Source organism: Megachile rotundata, chromosome 16 (genome assembly GCF_050947335.1).
Source record: "Megachile rotundata isolate GNS110a chromosome 16, iyMegRotu1, whole genome shotgun sequence".
NCBI lineage: Eukaryota > Metazoa > Arthropoda > Insecta > Hymenoptera > Megachilidae > Megachile > Megachile rotundata.
The window spans coordinates 12,621,548-12,644,558 of record NC_134998.1 but is presented as its reverse complement, the minus strand read 5'-3'; the positions used below and the strand labels follow the sequence as shown (position 1 = coordinate 12,644,558).

General features: G+C 38.4%; 1 protein-coding gene and 1 long non-coding RNA gene across 11 annotated transcripts in view; one reads left to right on the top strand and one right to left on the bottom strand.

Annotated features, from left to right (window-relative positions):
- The window catches only part of LOC100879845 (adenylate cyclase type 6), a 43,619-nt gene extending 23,883 nt beyond the window's left edge, over positions 1-19,736 (top strand). For 2 of the 3 annotated variants that reach the window (XM_012280309.2, XM_076541005.1), the window contains 16 exons: positions 24-173; positions 3,925-4,046; positions 4,400-4,492; positions 4,757-4,903; positions 6,230-6,388; positions 7,036-7,284; positions 8,007-8,166; positions 8,527-8,624; positions 8,936-9,020; positions 9,424-9,540; positions 10,038-10,166; positions 10,328-10,566; positions 10,922-11,060; positions 11,155-11,374; positions 11,488-11,636; positions 11,901-14,000. In XM_012280309.2, coding sequence (XP_012135699.1) covers positions 24-173; positions 3,925-4,046; positions 4,400-4,492; positions 4,757-4,903; positions 6,230-6,388; positions 7,036-7,284; positions 8,007-8,166; positions 8,527-8,624; positions 8,936-9,020; positions 9,424-9,540; positions 10,038-10,166; positions 10,328-10,566; positions 10,922-11,060; positions 11,155-11,374; positions 11,488-11,636; positions 11,901-12,176 — 2,532 coding nt within the window. In that variant the 3' untranslated portion in view covers positions 12,177-14,000. Of the gene's footprint in view, positions 1-23; positions 174-3,924; positions 4,047-4,399; positions 4,493-4,756; positions 4,904-6,229; positions 6,389-7,035; positions 7,285-8,006; positions 8,167-8,526; positions 8,625-8,935; positions 9,021-9,423; positions 9,541-10,037; positions 10,167-10,327; positions 10,567-10,921; positions 11,061-11,154; positions 11,375-11,487; positions 11,637-11,900; positions 14,001-17,659; positions 17,937-18,241; positions 18,380-18,444; positions 18,529-18,649; positions 18,807-18,865 lie in introns of those variants that run through there. The other variant, XM_076541006.1, reaches the window with a different exon arrangement.
- LOC143265989 (uncharacterized) lies at positions 672-22,976 on the bottom strand. 8 transcript variants are annotated; one of them, XR_013040867.1, is made up of 8 exons: positions 22,842-22,976; positions 22,466-22,500; positions 22,125-22,231; positions 21,727-21,865; positions 16,028-16,165; positions 7,151-7,355; positions 6,572-6,848; positions 4,858-4,994 (listed from the first exon to the last, which is right to left on the bottom strand). It is a non-coding gene; the product is annotated as an uncharacterized LOC143265989 (long non-coding RNA). The 8 variants fall into 8 exon arrangements; XR_013040864.1 differs by lacking the exons at positions 4,858-4,994; positions 6,572-6,848; positions 7,151-7,355 and adding exons at positions 672-2,131; positions 2,200-2,577 and having other exon boundaries at positions 16,002-16,165; XR_013040863.1 differs by lacking the exons at positions 4,858-4,994; positions 6,572-6,848; positions 7,151-7,355 and adding exons at positions 672-2,131; positions 2,200-2,577.
- Positions 22,977-23,011: the final 35 nt, after the last annotated feature.

Below are 23,011 nucleotides of genomic sequence, written 5' to 3'. Positions count from 1 at the left end.
TCCTCGTGTGTTTTTCGTTCCAGTTGCTGAGTTCCATCGTCGTCGTGGGTGGAACGAACATGGCCGGTGTGTTAACGCATCATCCTCGGGAATTGGCGCAAAGGCAGGCATTCCTAGAGACCAGACAATGCGTCGAGGCACGTTTAACTACACAGCGAGAAAATCAGCAACAGGTATGTCTCTGAAATTCCAACGGGTCGATTACGTTACTGGAATTTGTGAAAGATGGCTACTGCCGTTAAGTAGAGGAACCTTTGTGAATTACAGCGCAATCTTTTCTAATTAATACCCTACTGAGTATTCGGTATTAGATTACACGTTATATGATTACATTTCTACATAATTATATTGCTATGCATTGTTGTCAAACCCTGCTATGAAGTTTGTTACAATAATTTCAGCAACATCGCACATGCGGTCGTTAAAATTACCTGACATTAAATAAACGTTCCATTTCAAATGCGTTTAGCTACAAAGTTTGGTCGCGGTTCGTGAAACAACCTAATCAAATTCGGATCGTTATAGCTACTACTGCCTCTCCTTTACCACGGTCTCGTTAATTGATGCACTTCGCTAACTGTTTGTTGATACTGTCATCAGTTACGCATATCAAATTATTCGCAAACTGCTCCGCCTTTGGAAACGCTTAATTTAATTATTACTCTATTGACTGATTTTTAATAATATTTTATTGTATCGTTTTTCTTCTGTAAACTAAATTGAAACATTTTTGAGAAACAGTCTTTTCGTTCAGAATAAGTTATGGTTTGCTTCGGGGTTGATAAAGAAGCTCGGACAGTGACTCGATTATTATCACGGTTGGTCACGGATTCTCGATTAAACCGCACAATAGACTCAGTCACGGCTAGAATGTTCCCCAGGACTATAAGCGATAGTCGATAAGCCGCTATCTTTAATAGACTTCCGTTGGTTCCTAACAATTGTTTCGCATGCCGCTGAAAATAAAGCTTGGCCGGTTAACTACCCCGGAAACTGAATATCCATTGAATTCCTCCGTTCGGTAGCCTATAAACTCGTTCACAAAGGAATACTTTCTCACGTTCATAATTCTGAATAAAAGTAGAGCGTTACAATTACAAAATAATGGGTCAGATTCGCTAATAGTTCTACAGAATTACAAAATTATTCGTTTAGTTTCGTTTTCAAAGAGTTAGAGTAACGAAAGGGAACTTTTCGACCGTGTTGGTCACGGGTCGAGGCGAATTAGCTTATCTCCGTTAAAACGTGAATGCATTTTGGCACGCGTTCAATCCACTCGCGTAGACACGACGAGTTTGCGTTGACGAAACTTTATGGATGCACACGAGCCAAGCGACGCGTGTGCATCGCGTCGCGCTGATAAGCCCTGCGAACTTCGTACACCCGCCACATTGCTGCGCAATCACGAAATCTTGGTTTCTTTGTAAAATCCCTCGTCGTGGAATCACGTAGCGTTACAACTTGTACCCAGAATTCTATCTAACTGATCCTGTAATATGGGATCATCTTCCTTGATAAATTGCTGCTTCGATAGAACCACTAATACTAAAGTTTTTAAATTAAAAATATACTATTACATTTCTTGTTTATGTTCTAGTGCAGTGATTCTATTGATAAATTCTTTGGAGTGCTGCGTTTCTAATTTAAATTCACAGCACCACTGTGAGAACGTGAAATGTTGATACATTTTATAATCAAAGTTCTCAGATGATCACTCCTCATATATATATCACTTTCTTTTCATACATTACGCAGTGCCATGTGCATCCAGTTTTGCTTAAATCACCTCCGTCCCACGCAAATCAGTATCTTCTGTAAGTTACATACGCTTCACTGGCAAGAGTAGTAATGTTGCCTAGAGGCACGAACCCGTTGAAAGATTAATATTTCAAAGATGCCTTCGATGTCATCTCTTGCACGAAGTTCGAAGACACGCCGTGTATTCCACGATGAAACGACTCAAAAGCTATCTTAATGCATTGCCCTCCGCCGTCTTTCTCTCCCCAGTTGATCAGTTTTCCGGGAACCGATAAGCTTGGGCTCCCGTTGAAATGCTGCTCTATCCATTACCGTTCGTGTCAGATCAAATGACTAACGAGGATTGCGAGACACCGGAAGAGTAATCTTCCATCTATACATATAAAAAGTCCGTACGTTATCTAAACACGTTTGATCTATCCAGAAGTTTTACCAACTCACTGGGGTCTCGTGAAACATCTGGCCATTGAAGCTTCTTCTGATGTATTTCTCTAAAAATATAGCAGAAATCTTCTGCAGTAGCTGGATCAAATTTAGTATTTTTTTTTAGCTATTGTACGTAATCCTCTGGCGGATATTTCCAGCATGGTGATCGAAGAACGGTGACAATGGGACCGAGTAAATTGGAAAATCAATTTCTCGACTGTTTTCACGGAACAAGACCGAATTACGCTTTCCTTAACGAAATGAAATGAAATTTCGTTCGCACGCGATGAAATTTCCTGGAGACGCAATTAAAGTCGTTCCAAAGAGAGTCTCTCCTCGATCCAGTCTGATTGAGAAATAATAATAAGATCAACGAATCCCCTTTCTTCGTACCTGAAACACGATTTAAGATATTAATTTGCGCTGCAGTCTAAAAATAACGACATCAATAATTCTTGGAAATTGGATCGAATATCTTGTAGAACCATTGATTACTAAATCCTGTATACAATGCGCATCGTAGTACTGAAACTAATGGACACTTCATCACGATCGGATTTAACGTAGAACTACGTGACTTCCAGCGGCAAAGGGGACCGTTGCACATTAACCGATCACCAAGGATTCGATTTTACGTCATACAGGTGTGCAGAAGCTATTATCACGAGCCGAGTGATCGATTTATTCCGCGTTAAATTAACCACAGCAAAGGGCCTCTGCAATTTCAGACTCTCGATCACGTAATGTATCGGCACTCGTAATAGGAGAAACCAAACCCGATGTAGATTTGTTCAGCGACATTGACGATCGAATCTGCATATTTCATAATCCAAACCGAAACAACCGGAAATACCTATCATATTTTCATGTATCCGACCTAATACTCTTAACCGTACATTCTATACGCATTCTGTCTCGCATTCATTCAAATTTTAGCTGTACATTGACAATTATTACTCTGGTAACAGACTTATTAAACAGAAGTCTTAAAAGCAAATAACAGATAAGATTTTTCGAAGAAATTACGAGGACGTTTCCTCTCCGCAGATTCGGTATTTTCTACGGTAAATGGCTGAAACTCGCGCAACTATGCACCCGACATCTTAGGTTTCTGAGGGTAGTTAAGTGTAACACAAGTTCTCTGCATAACACGGTTAATTAACTGACTGACTCTGAATACCGGAGAGATTCAGGAAGCGATTCTACGCGTGTCCGTTAATACTCCAACAAATTAAGCAATTTCAGCAGTTGCTTTTATTTACGACTCTTCCAGCTTGAAAAATTTATACAGACAATTTATCTACCACTTTACCACCAGCTATTATACATTAACTAATGAAATTATTAACGACGAAATGTTATTACTGAACGAGTGTATAGCATTGCTACTATTTATGGTTCTATCGTTTCTATTTTTACAAGACCACCTACGACCTTGTCCCTAAACCATTCGTATGACCACGTGTGGTCCCATTCTTCAACAGCGTGTCTGACCACCTACGGATCGCTCCCTTACTACTTGGCGGACCATAGCGTCTGTCTCCGTATCACTTGTCTGATCATCTACAATTCTATTCCCTGTGATGTATGTACCACCAATGGCGCTGACATCTCTGTCCACTTGCCACCCCCGTATCCAGACCTTATAATATTATGGTCCAATGTACATGTCCCTCCATCGCCCTTACAGTACTTAACAATGTTACAATATGAAGAGAAACTTCGTTTAATTTTTTCCAGGAACGGCTTCTATTGAGCGTACTACCAAGACACGTAGCCATGGAGATGAAGGCCGACATTGCTGGCAAGCCGAAGGATACTATGTTTCATAAAATTTACATTCAAAGACACGAGAATGTCAGGTGAGCACCGTCAAAAGTCTACAAAGCGAGAACTTTGAGTTACGTTAATATTCATCGAACATTCTACGAATCTTGAAGCACAAAAATCCTTGAATCGTATGAAACAGACACGTGTCACGACTACAGAGTTTGAAGAGCGAATAATTTGGTTCGCCGGAACACGAAGATATTCGACTCCATTATGCATCAAGCTGATACACGCGCGTCTATCATACGTTAGAGCGTAACACGGGTCTGACGCTAGTGGCTCGTTAAGTCGCGCGACGTGCCGCTAATGAATTCCAATTAACACCCGTGGCTTAATTACGAGAACCAGTGCCAACGAAGAACCTGTTTCGAACTCTTTTTTCCAGCATCTTGTTCGCGGATATCTGTGGATTCACTTCGCTCTCGGATCAGTGCACTGCCGAGGAGGTCGTCAGATTGTTGAATAAATTATTTGCCTGGTGAGTTTCAAATCTAAGTGTGAAGTAGCGCTTTCAGAGAAATTAGACATTTCTGTAGTCTGTGGAATAACGTGTTATATTAGCAATGCGTTAATTGCTAGCGCTTAAGTGGTTGTCTGACTATATACGATACTATACTACTTTTGTAGGATCTTATATCTGCATGACCTCATTTTGATTGATCCTGATTTTGCTAGCAAATAATATTATGAAAACATAGATGACTTGAGGTGGTTTATACACGAATTGTCTGTGTTTCCGTAGCTTCGACACTCTGGCAGCCGAACATCATTGTCTTAGAATCAAGCTGCTCGGAGACTGCTATTATTGCGTTTCTGGAATTCCGGAACCGAGGCCCGATCACGCTCGCTGTTGCGTAGAAATGGGATTGGACATGATCAGTGCAATTACGTAAGTTTCCTTCCCTCCACTTGTAATTCAACTCGTCCGGCTTTTCATGAAATCCTCAAGAGCATTTCTTTCCCTTCGACCAAACTTTTGTCTGCAAGAAAGACAGTGGGAAGTAACAGTGAATCAGAGAAGCAATAGAAACCAGCTGCCAACAAGGTGGCCTCGACAAATCAGTTTCTTCTGAAACTATGGAAGAATTGTGAAGGACAAAACAATTGTGAAACAACTGCACACGAGGGAATTAAATAGAATATTACATTTTCGTCTGAAGATTTTCTAAATCGCCTCAGAATACCTATATTCTTATACCTTCAGATCCCAAGTGAAAATTTTTGTTGCAAGTCGATCGCGAACTCGCGATTCGATAAGATAGAAAAATCATCCGCTCCTTTATTCTCCAAGGAAATCATCCCTTTGACGACGCATCGTATTTTTTTTTAACCACGAGTAACTAGAACCAACGCCAAGAGCTGTTGTCTCTGGAGTCTACGGGTTACTTTGACCCGTTTACTTTGTTTCCGGCTCTTAAGACGTTTCCTTTGGCCACTCCCTCGTGCGCAATTTTCTGCAAAAGGCGAAAGATGAGTCTCGACTGTTGACAATAGAAACAAAATAATCAAATAACATCTTCGAACGATCGCTCTTAATGTACCCCGACATCAGAAAGCTTCAAATATACCGAGATTTTCTGTCGAGTTTATGGTCTCCATAATTTACTTTGTAATAACCCGGAGTCCGAGCTTACCGGGGTATGAATACAATGATAGTGCATAATGCGTTAATCCGGAATAACGAGATGGTTCTACGGGCATACGGATTAACGGGGTCTGAATTAAAGGAGCCTCTTGGATTAGCGAGACTTTACAGCCATGGAGGAAAAACAGGAGCAAAAATATACCAGATTCACCTTAATCTGAATTTATTAGCCACCAACCTCACCGGAATGTTATACGACCTTTAACTTTCATTTTGGCAAAGTAATTTGCGGTTTTTATGATGTATATCCTCCTTGAGGCCTGTATTTTATTATACACTGAGAATATTTATGAACAGCTTACACTGACGGTTTAAGCAAAAATAAATTTTTAAATTGATATAGCGGTATCTTATGATACTTCCATGTCATGATATCATTTTCAAAATTGACATTTATGTGATATTAATATGCTGACTGACATCATAGTTACAGCACGTGTTGTGTGAGACAACACGTATACTATCTACGCAAATATTTGTTGTGTATCTTAAAAGTTGAAAAAGCAAGGCTGTGATAAGTTAGCACAGACACCCTGTGCGGTAAGGACAATCGATCCCCTTTTCTTCCAGGCTGTATCGAGAGGTGGGTGCCGTGAACGTGAACATGAGAGTGGGCATCCACACGGGTAGGGTTCATTGTGGTGTCCTCGGCTTGAGGAAGTGGCAATTCGACGTTTGGAGCAACGACGTCACCTTGGCCAACTACATGGAGAGTGGTGGTATACCAGGGTAAGTTTTACTCGTTTTACTCGGTTGCTCTGCCAAGCTAGCAGTTTTTTTCTTCCTTTTATCTCGCCCACCGGTAGAGAAATTTTCAGCGAAACGAGAGAATCCAGAGCGAGAATATTGAAAAAAAAGAAATGGGAGTGCGATCACTGGTGCGATACGATGCAACGTTCATTCATTTTCTACCTTTGTTTCTTGTTTCCATCATGCAGACGCTTGCACAGAAACGCACAGAACGTACAAGACACTTTTTCTGCATTTTTTTATAGTCGAAATAATTTTTTGTTACGCTCCCAGGTATTTCGTGTGACTGGAAAGAGAATATTTATGGTGGCGAGTATTTCTGGAAATTCACGCGTCTCTTTTTTCTCGTGCAACCGCAAATCCTCGAAGTAGTTGAATTTATCCAATCACATCCAGATCTCCCAATGTATGAACCGTGACTAATTTTCATCAGTTTTCACTGTAACGAAAAAAGCAAAAGCTGTAAAAATTGCATTCTCAACTGCAGTAAAAACAATAGCTGTTACAATCTGTAACTGTTACATCTCGCCAGGGAATCAGAACCGATCCAAGACTCATTCGAGCAAACTTTAGCTAAACACAATGGATGGTCCAATTAAATCAGCGTTAACGATTGTTCCCTACAGACGAGTCCACATCACGAAAGAGACACTGGACTGTCTCGGGGGCTACTACGAGGTGGAGGAGGGTCGAGGAGGAGAAAGAAACGCGTACCTGAAAGAGCACAATATCAAAACCTACCTGATCATCCCGGGGGACACGTACAAGGGTAACATACCCTCTTCCGGGTTGAGGAAAGGTTTGCCAGCGAACGGAAACGTGTCCAAAGAGATGAGGGTGATGGGTCACGGGTCGCAACGTGGAAAACAAGCCAAGTAAGCCACTCCATTTCATCTTTTCATCCCATGTTTCCCGATTTTCACGTACAACGCTTTTCTTCTTATACCTCGGCCATTTATCAAATAATAAAGGTATATAAGTTCTGGTTTCACGAATTGAAATTAATCTACTATCACGTACTGGTATAGTAGTGTCTACTATAAATTTAGCTGAAGAAGAAGTGTACAGCTGCCTTCTAACAATGCATTATTACGTTCTTCCCAAATACTGATGAAACAGTACGGAATTCAAAACATTATAAATTTTGCAAAACTGCCTGCTCACATTCTACGTTTAATTAATGTTTTCAAAAATACACCATAAACTTCAAACATTTTTTTTAAATTCGTATGTAGGACATTCGTACAATCTGACATTATCTCTATTTGTGAAGTTTAAAACTTCACGATCAAATTAATGGTTATTAAACATAATATTTTAAAGTAGAATTTATCGTTGTTTAAACTATGAAGCATTCGGTTATAAATCTAGATTTATCGTATTCCGTTTTTATTTTTAGAAAAATTGCCGGAAACGCAAACGTTGAAAATCGATATTTCCAGCGCGATCTCTTACGACTTTTATTTCATAAAGTTTAACGTATCAGGTTTGAACGGTAATCGATACTGCGAGACAAGCGAATACAAGAATCTGTGTTCCGTCAAGTTCTTATCTCGCATTACCAGACGTTCTGTGAAAATTATGACTTTTATGATAGATTGGGCTTTGGAGAAGCGACTGAGAGTAAGAAAGTTCCCGAGGACGTGGTGGACGAGTACCTGATGAGGGCCATCGACGCCAGGAGCATAGATCAATTAAGGGCCGAATATTGCACGCCGTTTATTTTAACCTTCCGACAACCGAACGTCGAAGAAAAGGTAAACGATTCGCGTTAAGTAATTAATATTCATCATTTGAAAACCTGTCCGCAACTCTCATGATTAATAAACTGATTTATTAATCAAGGCACCCAGCTTCAATAATTAACGCGCTGATTACCGCGGTAAAATTCAGCGTACGTAGTAAAACACTAATTAAAATAATAATTATGAAGCATACAATTATTTAATTATCTTCTCCAATTCGAGCATATTCAATTTGAGGCAGTAGCCACTGATAAAATTAATTACATTCTAATACTCGTATTACAAAAAATGTGTTCGTTCGAATGATTACGACCTCAAATTTTTTACAGCACGACACTCGATAAAAAGTCCTTTTTTACCGATTTGTTGCAGTACTCTCGCGAAAGGGATCGGATGCTGTCGGCATATTTTGTGTGCTCCGGTTTCGTGTACATGGTAGTCGTGATTGCCATAGCAATCACTCTGTACGGGTAAACAAACCATGTCAAATAAATTAAATTACCCCGTAGCCTAATTTTTTATTTATTTTTCTAAACTGTCGCTTTGGTTGCTGCAGTAACGTGTTGTTTTTTATCAACGGTGATTTTTTGCAACTGACGTAGCCGCATATCCTATCTGTTTTCAATAGTTGCAGTTTTCCTTTTATTCGCAGTAGTTGGTTTCCGATAACGTAGTAATATGTTCTATTCGCTGTAGTTAGATGTCATTAACGTCCTTAAACGTGTGCCGATTTAACTCCTCGGTTGAAATGAAAATTCTGAAAAAGGAATTTGTCTTTTAGGAGCGTGTACTTCTACACGTGCGTAGCAGTGAGTATATTGTTTATAGCTCTGATCAATGGGATTCTACTGGCAGAGAAGAACGAGGTGAGTAACAGATTTTTTTTAGTCTCTATTGTTAGCAACACCTTGAAAAAACAGGCTTTACAGCGTCGAAATTCCCTACAATGGTTAAGTAACTTTTTGGGTGGCAGCTGCGGTGCGAGATGCGTTAATAGAGCGTAAAACGAACCGGTGTTCGGATAATCGAGGTTACACGTTGTACGTTTCGAGCGATATCCAGTCGTGACTGGAATCGATTACCCGGACAGACCCTTTGGAACCTTGCCACTTCCTCTTGATCTTGAATTGGTGGCGAGATTCCAGGTCACCGGTGAAATCATCGATTCACCCGCTCCGCCCTGTCACCCGTTGCTTCTAACACCGAGACAAAATAACAACAAGTAATGGCTACACATGAAACTGACACGAGGAACAATATATTTTTCAGAAGGTGCCCCAGTGTCTTCGAGATTTTGCGGTGCACGTCTTCGAAAACCGAGGGGTCGCGCAGGCCTTGGCCACGTGCGTCGTTTTCCTCACATTTATCACTGCTTTGTCACCACTGGTAAGCTCCACACGTTATAATATCCAACCCCATAACAATGCACAACTGCAAATGAAAGCACAGTGATTACTATCTAAAATAATCAAATAAAAAACATATAATGCAGTAACACTTGAAACCTAGCAATACGTGTAACCTAGTAATATGTCTAAGAGCAACGGAATTACCAGTACATACACCGCAAAACCCGATCAAAATTGCTATACCCCAATGTATCAGAACTTGACACGTATTGCAAGTGACATATTGGCACATCGATAGTCAGGAACACATCACCGATCAGCGTGTTAACGAACAACGGGTGACTGCTATTTATCACCGGTGTCATTGCACCGAACGATGAATTTCGTACAGTCGGGAGCGGTTTATGATTAATGAAACCGATCACGATCCTCTGATCCCTGCGCTCGAGACTGATGTATCGTTAACACGAGAGATGAAGATGAAGCAACCAGAGAAGAAATAACTCGATCTATCTTCGTCTGTTTCTTTCGTAGCTGACGCTTGAGAGTGGCCGCGTGTGCAGCAACGGTACATCGTTTCTCGAATGGCCGGATAATTCCAGCGTCACTTTCCAGAGCATCGATGCGCCCGTCGATGTTTGCTATTACACCGTCTTCGCTGATGTAAGTCTAATCGACTGGTTCTAATGATTCCTAAGGAATTGACTCTCCGCATTGCTATTAAGTTACATGAACCTATAGTACAGTTGCAAGTGAAAGATGTTTCCTTTATCATCCTGATGCTGCAAGTTCTACAGGAATTAGTCTTAACTTGATAACTGCAGTTGTTTCCGGTGCTCGTGATGCTGGTGATGATCACCTGTGCCGTCTACCAAATTCTGACGTCCGTGTTCAAAGTGGCGATACTAAGCTTGGTGGTGGCTACTTATTTCGCGATCAGCATCCACGAGGCTCTGCACGAGAAGGATGTCGAACTAACCGGGCGCTGGTTAGCTGGCGTTCTAGTGGTCTTCTTCATGACCTGCCTGGTCGCACACTCTCAGCACACCGAGGCTACTTACAGGTAGGAAATATTTCTTCACTTTATCCGACATCTTCAAGATAGATTATATAATCTTGACAGTTGAAAGATTTTCCTTATTTCTTGAAATCATGATTCATTCTTTTCAACTCTAACATTAATTCAGTAGTATGAAAATTCTGAACTTCCACGAACAAGTCCTACGTCCCATCGAGTTTAATTTGAATGGAATACGGGAACTTTTAGCTTAACTACAGAGGATAATTTAATTTTAACGACGGATGGAGATTAATCCCTATTTCGTTGGAAAGGCGAAATAGCAGGAATTTATATCGAATCGTTTTTCCGCGAAAGGGTGATTTGAATATTGATCGATCGTTTCGATGAATGAACACAGATTGGACTTTCTGTGGAAACTGCAAGCGACGGAGGAGAAAGAGGACATGGAACATCTGAAGGCCTACAATCAAAAGCTATTGGCGAACATACTTCCGGAACACGTGGCTGCACACTTCCTTTCCACGGTTAATTCTGATGTAAGAGGCTATTTACAACTAACACAGTCTTTGCGTGAAAAAGTAGCTTGACCGTCTGACTTGATTTGAAACAAGTAAATTATGCGTTCTGCAGGAGCTGTATCACGAACAGTGCGACTTCGTTTGCATAATGTTCGCCTCGATACCGAACTTCTCCGAGTTCTACGTGGAACTGGAAGCGAACAACGAGGGTGTTGAATGTCTAAGGCTTCTAAACGAGATCATAGCCGACTTCGACGAACTCCTTGCGGAAGAACAGTTCAAATACATCGAGAAGATCAAGAGCACCGGTGCCACATACATGGCAGCTTCCGGTGAGCATCATCCTTTTCTCAAAAATCTTCAATCTCTTAATAGAACATGGATCTCAAGAATTGAATTTTCTGCAGCAGACGTTTCACGGATATCTTCGAATTTCTTTTCGCAGGATTGACGAAGAGCACCTGCGACATGAAAGATTACAAACACGTGACCGCGATGGCAGACTACGCGCTCAGGATACGGGAACAGCTGGCCTCCGTTAATGAACACAGCTTTAACAACTTCCGGTTGCGTGTGGGCATCAATATTGGACCGGTAACGTCAATCAATTTCCCCAGCCAAACTATCACGATGCTATCCTGAAACTGAAACGGTTCGACCGTGCTCTCTGAATTTCCCATCAAATTTTCGACCTGAAATTGATCGAGATTTTAACGTATAGCGTTCGAATTGAAAGTACCTCTTCGAAATTACCATCGAATGTTCAGTTTCTTTTGAATTGAAGTCATTTGTCACAAGTATGAACTTCTGTGTAACAGAATGAAGAGAAAAAATATTTTCAACTTGTTTTTCATGTAGGTCGTTGCCGGGGTGATAGGCGCCCGAAAGCCGCAGTACGATATTTGGGGTAACGCGGTAAACGTGGCCTCGAGAATGGAGTCTACCGGTGTCTTGGACGGGATTCAGGTCACTCAGGAAGTCCACGATATCTTGGTCACCAAAGGATATCCCCTAACCTGTCGCGGTAGCATCCAAGTGAAAGGCAAGGGCAGCATGATCACCTATTTCCTTGATGGTCCTCGAAACTCAACCAACGTCAACAACGAAACCAAGATGAACAACGACAACGCGTGAACTGCTCCTGAGGCAACCTAGAAGAAGCACTGAAATTAATCTTGATCAAATACTGGGAACTATTCAATGTTAATTAGTGTTCCATGAAAATTTGAACATTTGAGACTAATCGTATAGTTGAGGCGTAAAAGGAGAACTCGTGGTTTGAAGTCTGTACAGGGTGTTCCATTTTAAGTGAACCAAATATTATTCGTTACAAATAGGGTAATATAAGTCTTGTCAAGGTGAAGTTGCCTCTAAGATTGCAGTGACTTTTTTTGTTAATTCTATGTTTTTGTTTAGTGGACTATGTAGATGCAAGATGAATTCACTATATCTTAGTCCTTGAAGGTCATTTCACTGATCTAGAACATCTTTGTTATTCGATGAATATTGATTCGAACCGCGAATCTTGAAATAAAATGGAACACGTCCAACTTTCGATCGATCTCTCAATGGTAGCTCAAAAACCTCTCTCCGTGTATCTTTCAGAAAGTCACAAGATACCTGTACTTAAATCTTATCTGGCGAATGGTTTTTCGTGTTATTTCCATAGCAGGAATAAGAAAGTTGCGTTCGCTATGCCGTGTCCACGGTTCTTCTAGTCAATACAAACAAAAAGAAACGAATAACCGCGACAAGGGATGCTCGATACAACGAAACCGTGGCTGACTTCTTCGTTTCAGGAATTTCTGTCAAAAAGGAAACGGGACCACGGTATGTTTTCGCGAAAAATACAAGCGAAGGGAATAGAAGTTTCGCGACATTGGAACGAGAAGAAAAGACTCAACTCTATTTTTACATTTCTCTCCTCTAGAAGTCTATCTCGTCGGAAAGATAGACCTGGTATACTTTCGATATTTTAGGCGAGACTAATTTCACTTCGGTCCCTGGGGAATATTTGTCCGCGCACAGGTTGTAAGAGAATGTACGAACGTAAACGTATTGCTACGTTCCTTCGCATAGTGTCATGATGAACGTAACAATTAGTCAATTCAACCGTTGGCTGATAGAGCGAAATTACAATTAAATGTTCATATTTTGATGTTGCTGGCAGGTCCAGCTGTTAATAAATGTTAATCTACGTGAAAGACCATGGGCCATCGGTGAAAATCAAGGTGAAACTGGTAGATCCTTTGATCCTTTGACGATCACGTCTTACGACTTCTAAATAATAGCTGGTTGTCGATGGCCGTCAAAATTCATAGCTCCTTTTGTTTGCTGGCAGAATTGCGAGGCATTCAATTAGAAATTTTAATGTGTCAGCTTGCGGATCTAGAAAAGCATAAACATTTCATTTCTGTTCCCAAATCATAACGCAATCTTAAACTATATCAAACGCACAATTTTCTTTCTTGATACTTTGCAGCTACTTTCTTACAAAAGGATCAAAGTATCTGTTACAGGATACAAGAAATATTTAAGAGGACTATATAAAAAGTTAATCAAGTGTATAGTGCTATCAAAGCCTAAGGATCTGTTAGCTTTTTAGAAATAACTGAAAGTCCAAGCTGTTATTGGCTAGTGTTGTAGAAATCCTCTGTCGAATCAACTTTGAAACTTTTTAACTTTTGCTGGACAACGGCGGTTTTTCTGTTTCTGCAATACTCGTCTGTAATGGCAAACAGTTGAAAAACAATCAATCGGTAAAAAAGCGAGAAGGAAAGAAATATTTTGCCAACAATTTAGGAACGTAACTGTTGCTCTACTTCCATCCTCCGTGTAATCTCGATGGCCTAAAAGCAAACTTTAAGTCTGTACTGAATCATGTGTACATCATAGATATATTCGCGCGATGTGATTTGTCAGGAATATAATGTGGAATAAATTTTTAATAAAAAGCTACTAACGAGGATTCTAATTCACCTAGACATGTTCCTAGCAACCAAAGAAAGAGACTACTAAGATGATTAGATATAAATGTAAAAGATGAAGTACCAGAATCTCTAAGTGTTTGAAGGTCTTAATTTGACTCTAACAAGCTATAGCAGTTCCATGAAGCTTTTTCTAGTCTTTTCAAAAATATAAATTACTGAGGAATAGCCTAGAGTCGCATAAGCTCTGTAGGAATTCTTCAAACGCTTCAATAAATTTTTATTGTTCTAAATCTCCAAAAACTGCCCTGCAGTTGTAAGATTCAAATTTCTAATTCAAACGACGTGCAGAACGTAGCGACATAGTGTTCTATCAGTGCTGACCTCCATCTTCGTTAGATTTTTAGCTGGCAACGTTGGCAGCAATGACTGGCTAGCGCGGTCGATAACAGTGTTCTACAGAAACAGTTGTGAAGCACGTGGCTACAGTTCCTCCTGGTATTCCATTACGTTTGACCGGCTGTACAATATGAATTCGAGGGATTCGATTCAATCTATCGACAAATCATCGCTCTGTAATAGGACTACTTTGCCTTCTAATGGATAACGACACATGAAAGGTTAGTTAAACTTAGCAGTAGAGAACTAGATACCTTCATCAATTTCTGATAGTCCAATAAAAAATTTAGAAAGATTTGTTTGATTTCGAATGAGGTTTTTAAGTCAGAAAGTCATGTGATTTTCGACTGATAGCGAAAGACTTAAATTAAGAGGCGTAATTTCCTCATTGAAGATGTTGAGTACATAATAGCCTAGTGTTCTGATGCAATGTAGATCTCCTTTAGATAAAATCAGGTGTAGAGAGGAGGGAAACTCGCACCGGTTAGCCCCGATTTTAGGGAATTAAATGTGGAAACTTAAAATTGTTTACACATAAAATTTTTAAATTTGTAAATTACAAATTTCCAAATGTTCAGATTTCAAAATTCTTAAATTTCAAAATCTAACAAACAGCAACCTGGTGAACCTCCTCCTACTCCTGTTTTTCCTCAGGAAACTATGCATGCCAGTCACCAATGCACTTATTCTCCATGTGTATATACGTGTTAATTGCTTGACGAGCGTGTTTTCACATAACGATAGCGCATAAAATACTTCGTCCCACTTTTAGTTTCACATAAAATCCTTAAACATCCTGTAAGTCTTCATGATAATCACGAACCTCTTTATCTAAAATAAAAATCATGTAAATACGTGATTATCATTGATGACAAGAATCCTTACATGTGGTAAAAATCCAGTTATCAGCGACTAAGGTTAAGAATAAAAGGATGATAAGAGTATAAGCGAAATTGATAAGAGAAATCGGTCAGTCAATTTACTTATATCGGCGCGATGTAGACGTTCAACCTTGTTGAATGAACAAGTAGTTCCTCGTGTTACTCGCTGAATTTTTGTTTTTACAAATACGTTTTTAAAACGAAGTTTTCGTTGAACAGTAATTGAACGCAGAATCGAACTGTTAACAGGGAGTAATGTGAGCAGTCGTTTCTTGGAATTTATTGTTAGAATAGAGGCATTAATTGTCTAGTTACTATCCTGGCATCGACAGGCGGTCTCCGTTACTACGATTGCATCAGAAACAATTTATCGAAGAATTTCGAGTATGAGAATTCGGCAAATTATGCTTCATGATAAGTAAGTCGCCTTAAAACTCTTTGACACAATTCGATTTGACTTAATTATATTTGATACGATTTGATTAATTCGACAACTCATGTGATTCATATTCGCCGCGATTTAATGTAACTCAATTCCACTTAATTCCAAATGTCGCGATTTGAAACTTGACTGAATTCTTAATTATATTCACAGTTCAAATGTGATTCAATCCACTTAATTTTTGACTTCCGTTATAAATACTTGTTATCGAAATATCCTCGCAGTGCAATTATTTTATTCGTTCAGCAAATGTCCATAATTCTTCAATTCGTTGCAACATTGTCAATGCAGATAATAAATTATTTCATACATTTAAATACTCGTGAGTGCACTCACTGCGAACTTGCGACCTGTTGATTTTCCGTCTGTTATTTTACTAATTACACCACTGCCGGTTACAGATGTTTTGTTCTTATTTCCTGACTCCTTTTAACAAGTTATGACACTAGTATCCAGCACCATATGTAATACCAGCTGAAAGAAAAAAAATAATTAATAAGAAGTCCACAGCTATTACATAAATTTTATAAAATAGACAGTTTTCATAACAAGTTTAATCAAGCTATAATTTTTAATTTCACCCTAAATGAAATATTTTTGTATTATATCCACATAAATTTAATATACGATTTTCATATGAACGCATGATATATAATATTTTCAGGACAGGGGATCGTTTTGCGGCACTTGTGCAAATTTTTCACGGTCTCAGCAATCTTGATGAGGAATCAAACGTGCAAATAATATTGTATAAAACTTCAAACTGCACAGGCGATAAATGATGATTACGTGAAACGGTCCATTTAGATTTTCTATCAGTAAAGGAACAATTATGGAACAAGAGGTAAATAAAGTAATTAAAAATCTCTTAAATGTCTTAACATCGTAAAATAAATATTTTCTTCGTAGGCAAGAGTAAGAATAAGCCGCAGAAAATGGAGGAAATACATCGAGTGGGTCGAAAAAGTGTCGGTGGAGCCCACAATGTGGTTGTACATGATGGCATTTATGATTACTTCGGTAGTGGAGCAAGCATTCTTCGTCTACAAATCTTGTCGCGTAGACCACGGTTATTCCGAAGAGGTCTGTTCAAAACTAAACGACAACGAGACCATAAAAGCTGAAGTACAGGTAATTTCCAACTTGCAAACAAAGAATTCAATCATGCGTATCTAAATAAAGAAAAAATAAATAGTAATCACAAGTCCATTCTCCAGTGATTGACAAAACAGTTGCTCAAGTATGTACTTTAGATAAGCGCGTGGCAAACATCTTATAAATTGTGTAATTTCACATTATACTGCATAATTGCTTCACAGAGATTTCTGTTATTGAAATAATGCGATACAACTTGTGAAAACAGTAATACATAAAGTAAGACACGTTGGTGTAATAATGCGTTCCATTTGAACACACTCTTTAGGTGACGGTATCAGAGTTTCATCAATGGAACAACATAGCCGGTCACGTGGTCCCCATAATACTGGCCCTGTTCTTTGGAAACTGGAGCGATCGTCGAGGACGAAAATTGCCGCTGGTTATCGGCTTGCTCGGCAAGTTCGTTTACTCCTTTATGGTGGTTATCAACTCTCTGATGGATAACTGGAACCTGAACACCATAGTGTACACGGCTAGTCTTCCTATGGGGATGTTAGGCGGCGACGTTGCTATATTTGGCAGTTGCTTTGCTTACATATCAGATGTAACTTCCGTTCAACAGAGAACTCTTCGGATCACCATTTTGGACATAGTGTATCTCAGTACTATGCCAACTGGTACGCTTACCGCTTCTCTTACAGACTTGTGTCATTTAAGAATTGTCCCTTAAGAATTGTATGTCATTTTCCAGGTGTCGCTCTCGGATCCTATCTGTACACGACAGTGACCAACTCGTCGTACACGATCATGTTCACAATAAACGCGAGCTTGTTAGCTTTAGCAATTCTATACTCGCTGATAAGACTCAAGTGGCAAACGTTGCCACAGCAGCAGACTCTTGCGGGGACCAACTTGTTGACGGACTTCTTTGATAAGAAACACGTTGTGGCGACGATGAAGACATTGATTAGGAAGAGGCCGAAACTTGGCAAACTTCATCTGTGGCTTCTGTTAATAATTATGATGCTGTACACGTTTCAACGGGACGAGAAACCCATGAGTTTTCTGTACACACAGTTGATCTTCAAGTGGGATGTGGGGAAATTTAGCAATTTTAGAACATTCCAGTCTACCACATTCGTACTGGGTCAGTTACTGCATTTGTTGTACATAGAAAGCTGAGAAATCATTGTAAAAGTAGGCTTACATTATTAGATAGAAGTCAACTTGTAGGCTTGTCGAAATATTTATATTTCCTGAAAATTGAAGAGCTACTATTCTCAGCGAATAATTCTCTCGATATTTTCCAATCGATTCAAGTGAAAGGTGAAATATTCTCGGTAAAGGAGAAACTTTCACTAGCAGATTTCTCTGCACCAACATGCTCTAATCAGTGGAAGAAAAAGATCCAATTCCCCTTTGGCATTCATGTAGAAATTCCTTCTATTCCAGCAATGTTAGTTGGAGTCCCAGTGATGAGCAAACTGATGGGAATAAAGGACACTATAATCGTGGCGATTGGAGCAATTTCCCATGCAGCAGGAAGGGTCCTATTTGCGGTGGCCAATATCTCTGAACTTTTTTACGTTGGTAATTGAAACACATTACTTTCTATAAAACATATGAAACTGTTGTAACAAATTAATTTGTTCTAGGTGCTGCTGTTGCCGCACTAGGTCCAATTGTAGCTCCTGTTCTAAGGTCGATGACCTCAAAGCTTGTTCCCGATGAAGAACGAGGTATTTTATGAACAGTAACATTTTTTAAAAAGATTCTCCATTCCAAAGTGAAGCAGAAAATTATTTACTATTTACTGGCAGACTTCTAGGTTGAATGTTTATACATACAATGTATTTGCAGGCAAAGTATTCGCGATGTTATCAGTATGTGACAACGCAGTGCCTTTGTTCAGTGGAGTTTTGTACTCTCAGCTTTACAATGCAACGATAAACACAGCACCGAGTTCTATTTACTGGCTCACGTTCACCACCCAAATTATGGTGCTATTTCTCATCTTGTAAGTAAAACGGAAACGTAAAGGAACTTGCAGAGAGTTGACAGATACGTTTCTTTCAGAATAATTCATTTTACTACGAGAAACAATCTGCGCTTGGAGGACACTGAATACATGGACAACGAAACGAATTGGGCATCATCATCTTCTTCCATAGAAATTGATAAAGCGGACAACAACAGAAAAAGATGATACAGAATATGCTCAATTTTGTCTCGAAATTTTATAACGTGGATTTTATTGTATTATAAATTGTATAGCCATAATTTTAAGACTAGAGAATAATGTTGAATTTTACATAAGTCTAGAGAACTGAAAAGTAACGTTGTTATATCTTGTACAATATAAAATAATTTGTCTACTTAAAGTAGTTAAAGTGCCTGTGAAAATTTTGTACGTTCTACATAATTTATGTAAGAAAGAGTTAAACCACAACTTGTTGCTTAAATTTTAATTACAAAATCGTTAATAGCGAAGTGCCAAAGAAATTTTAAAAGAGTTGTAAAATAAATGAGCTAAATATTGAGAAGAAATTAATTAAAGGACAATTATTCAGCTTTAAATAAAGCAACCGATGACGTAAATCGTAATATTTTTCTCATACGTTTGAACCGTTCAATCATGAATAAAAGATCAAAGTATGAGTCACACGAATCAACAATAATTATTAAATAGAATCGTTTTTCTCGTGAACAAAATCACGTCAGAGTTTATACCCTTTTTTATACTTTTTTCATAGACTTAAATCTGTTCGATGTTAGCGGTTCGTGCGACGAATATGAAATCTAGTATCAACTTTCGACAAGATGAATTACTATTCGACGCATGTTGACTAGAAGCGTGTCAAGGACCTTAAATGATTGTTTACTGGTTAGAATTTTCAACACTCTTCGCCTACATGGAAAATAAATTTTCTATTGTTCCAATTTGAAACGCAAAGTTTACAATTACCCTAATAAATTCCAATTTCCTATCATACAGAATTCTATGATCTCCAAACAAGAAGTGAAAAGAGAAAAGTATCTTACAGCTTCGGTCAGCAAGATCTTGACTTTAATTTGTGCAATTAAATTTCGTAAAAATCCACATTCCTCTGATTCCACAACAAATAAGTCATATTGCATAACTATCTACGTATCGTGTAACATTTATGTAACACCTCCATCTGCAGATCACGAAAAGATTTTTAATCGAGTGATACGTTTGATTAAACAAACATCGTCGCTGCAACAGAAAATGATTATTCTATAAATTTTCTTGTTAAGAAGATAGCATAATTAACTGAATTAACTTGACGTCATCTGATGCCCTAAAAAATTTGCATCGTTTGTGTAAACAACTTAAAAGTTAGCTTCCGCCAGTTCTACAAACTATAGGTCGATCAAATATGTACTTTAATTAAAGCTTATTGTACATTTTCAGAGAGATGTAGGTTTGTACGTAGGTGTGATTAAATTAAATGTGGAATATTCCTTGCATACAAATTACAATTTCTAGCTTATACCCCCTGGCTTAACAATTTCGTTGCTGTATAGAATTTCAGATGTATTTAATCCGTCACTTTAACCCCGTTCATCTGAAGTATTACAATGTATTTTGTTCAAACAGTTTCTCTCGAATTTGAACCTGGTTTCATTAGAACCTGACTTCATTAAGAAACGGAAATCATCGTGACGATTAACTTTTCATTGAGCCTCTTCAATTCGGACAAGAGTAGAATTAAAAATATAATAATACATATATCTCAATCCCTTAATCCCATCAATCAATAATGATCTTATATCACGCTTCATTAGGCAACAATCAGCTTAACCATACCGTTAAACTGGTATTAATTGAACGATAAAAAGGTCGCAATCACACGCGCAGTTATCTCGTTAATCGTACTTCAAACAATTCATCGTCATATAGATTCATAAATGCAAGATTTAATTTTGACGCAAGATGATGGCACCAAAAGCCTTTAGGCTAATTATTATCAGTCTCAGAAACTTGTACGCATATAAGAAACATGTCGATGAATAGATTTACAGTCGAAGAGTGCAACAATCTCTCCACGAAACAGGAAAACCCGAATCACCATAAATTTGATGTGCGAATGTTCTGGGAATTCCTCGAAACATACGGGCAGCATATCTTATGTCAACTAACTATGACCCAGATAAATGTCCACCTCTTGAAAACTGTCGACTATAAAAGTCTGCGAATTTTTTGCAAATGTAACCTGTCTCATCTTCAGCACCTTGAACTACCTGGGATTTTGTAGCAGTCTCCTATCATGGTAACGAAATATCAGATTATCTTGCTGAAAAGTATAAGTTAAAATTTCTAGGGAATGCTAGAAAGTAGATAGTCTTTGTTTACGACATAATTTCGAACGATTCGTTCAATATAAATACTTCCTTATAGCTGCGAAACTGCTTTTGCATTTGCCGGAATTTGCATTATTAAAATGCCTGCAATAGTGCAGTTTCACGCGGTTCGAGTTCGCAAAGAGGGATTAAGAGAGAAGAAGCTTTGTACTAGCAACTTGCAAACTTACTCGATCGATGATTACTACTTTCAAGTCTCGGGCAATTTCGTAGTTGCGCTTCTCGAAAGATCTGTTAAGTGCGGTTTCCAAGTACCATAAGACGTTATCACGTGGATCTAATTGCTCCAATTAGAATACACAAAAAGTAATTTACTTTTCATATACGAATCGTAAAGTCAACCGTACTATTTTGCAACTCTATTTTTAAAATGTAAGATTAAACGGGTACTGGAGATAGGACTTCCTAACTTCTTTCAAACTTCTTACAGACATCTTTAAAGGGAATTACTATTATCGTCATGGCAATCATTAGCATGTTCGCGTCGCTAATCGTTGCCAAAGCAGTTACGAACGCGGTTCCATCAGGAGCTATAACAGCATATCCCATACCTCAGAGGCCGCCATATGCACCAAATCCTTGGGTCTATCCGAAGCCGACCACTGAATCCACTCGTCGATAAAAATGTTTATCTAATATGGTACAGAATGCGGAAACTGCCGATTCAATCCTTTTACTGCCAGTGGAGCTCTGAAATAATCACAAGATTGCTAAAGTTTCGTGAAAAATTTGTAAAATATTATTACACATTTTAACAACAAATATTATACATATAGATACACGATATATTGCTATGCGTTATATCGCATGCACATCGTCACACATTATATTACCACGTTTTGTACGACCACACGTTATATCACGTGCTACTTTGAAAAATACTTATACAATTTTATAATTATAATAGGGAAATTCTAATATTAAGACATTGTTAAATAAATATGCTTACCTTGTTTTCAATTGTCTTTTATGCTGCACATTTTGTCCTTACAGAATTATCATTCTTAATCTTATGATGGCAAAGTGGTTCATTAATTTCCAAACCTAAATTTTTTGCTGGAATAATATTACATAGTCATAGTTTATTAATTCATAGCTCAATTTTATGAACAAATCATTTTAATCAATTAAACTGTGTAAAAAAGAAGCTGAAAGTGGAATGGCGTTGAAAAAAATTCAAATAGACCATTCCAGAAACCGTTAAGTGGAAAATGGCGCCGAAAATGTACGGTTCAATTACCGGCAAATTGGCCGATTGCATTTTTATTAAAAAGAAATTGTATTACTTACCTGTGTCAATAAAAATATCAGTAGAATTTAACTGCCTGCAATATGCAATTAGTCATGCAAAATAACATTCTTTTATAAATATATTAAAATAGCACGCAAATACACCAACTTAGAAGTTGCATAATGGCGATGATTAAAACGAAGCGACATTTGACAATTAGCGTCAGATTAAAATCAAGCAGAAAATTATAGTATGTTCGGTTCACTTAAAAATATATTATTGACTTCGTTGATTCTTTGATCTTTTATGTAATCGCAATACGAAGAAATATCTTTTTGTGAAAATTACGTAGCAATATTGTCGCAAACATCAACATCAAAAAGATTCAGACGCATCTTTAAAAACATGTTGCATCCGATATAATTTTTCACTTACCTGTTTAATTTCTGCATAAATAGTTCTCAAACATTAATAGAAAACCAATATTTCTCATTTTTTAATGAATTTAATGAACGTATAATCATTAAAATCTTCCAGCACTTGCACCGACATCCTCTCCCCATCGATTTGCGAACCGAAATGATCGAATAAAACCGTTATATCAT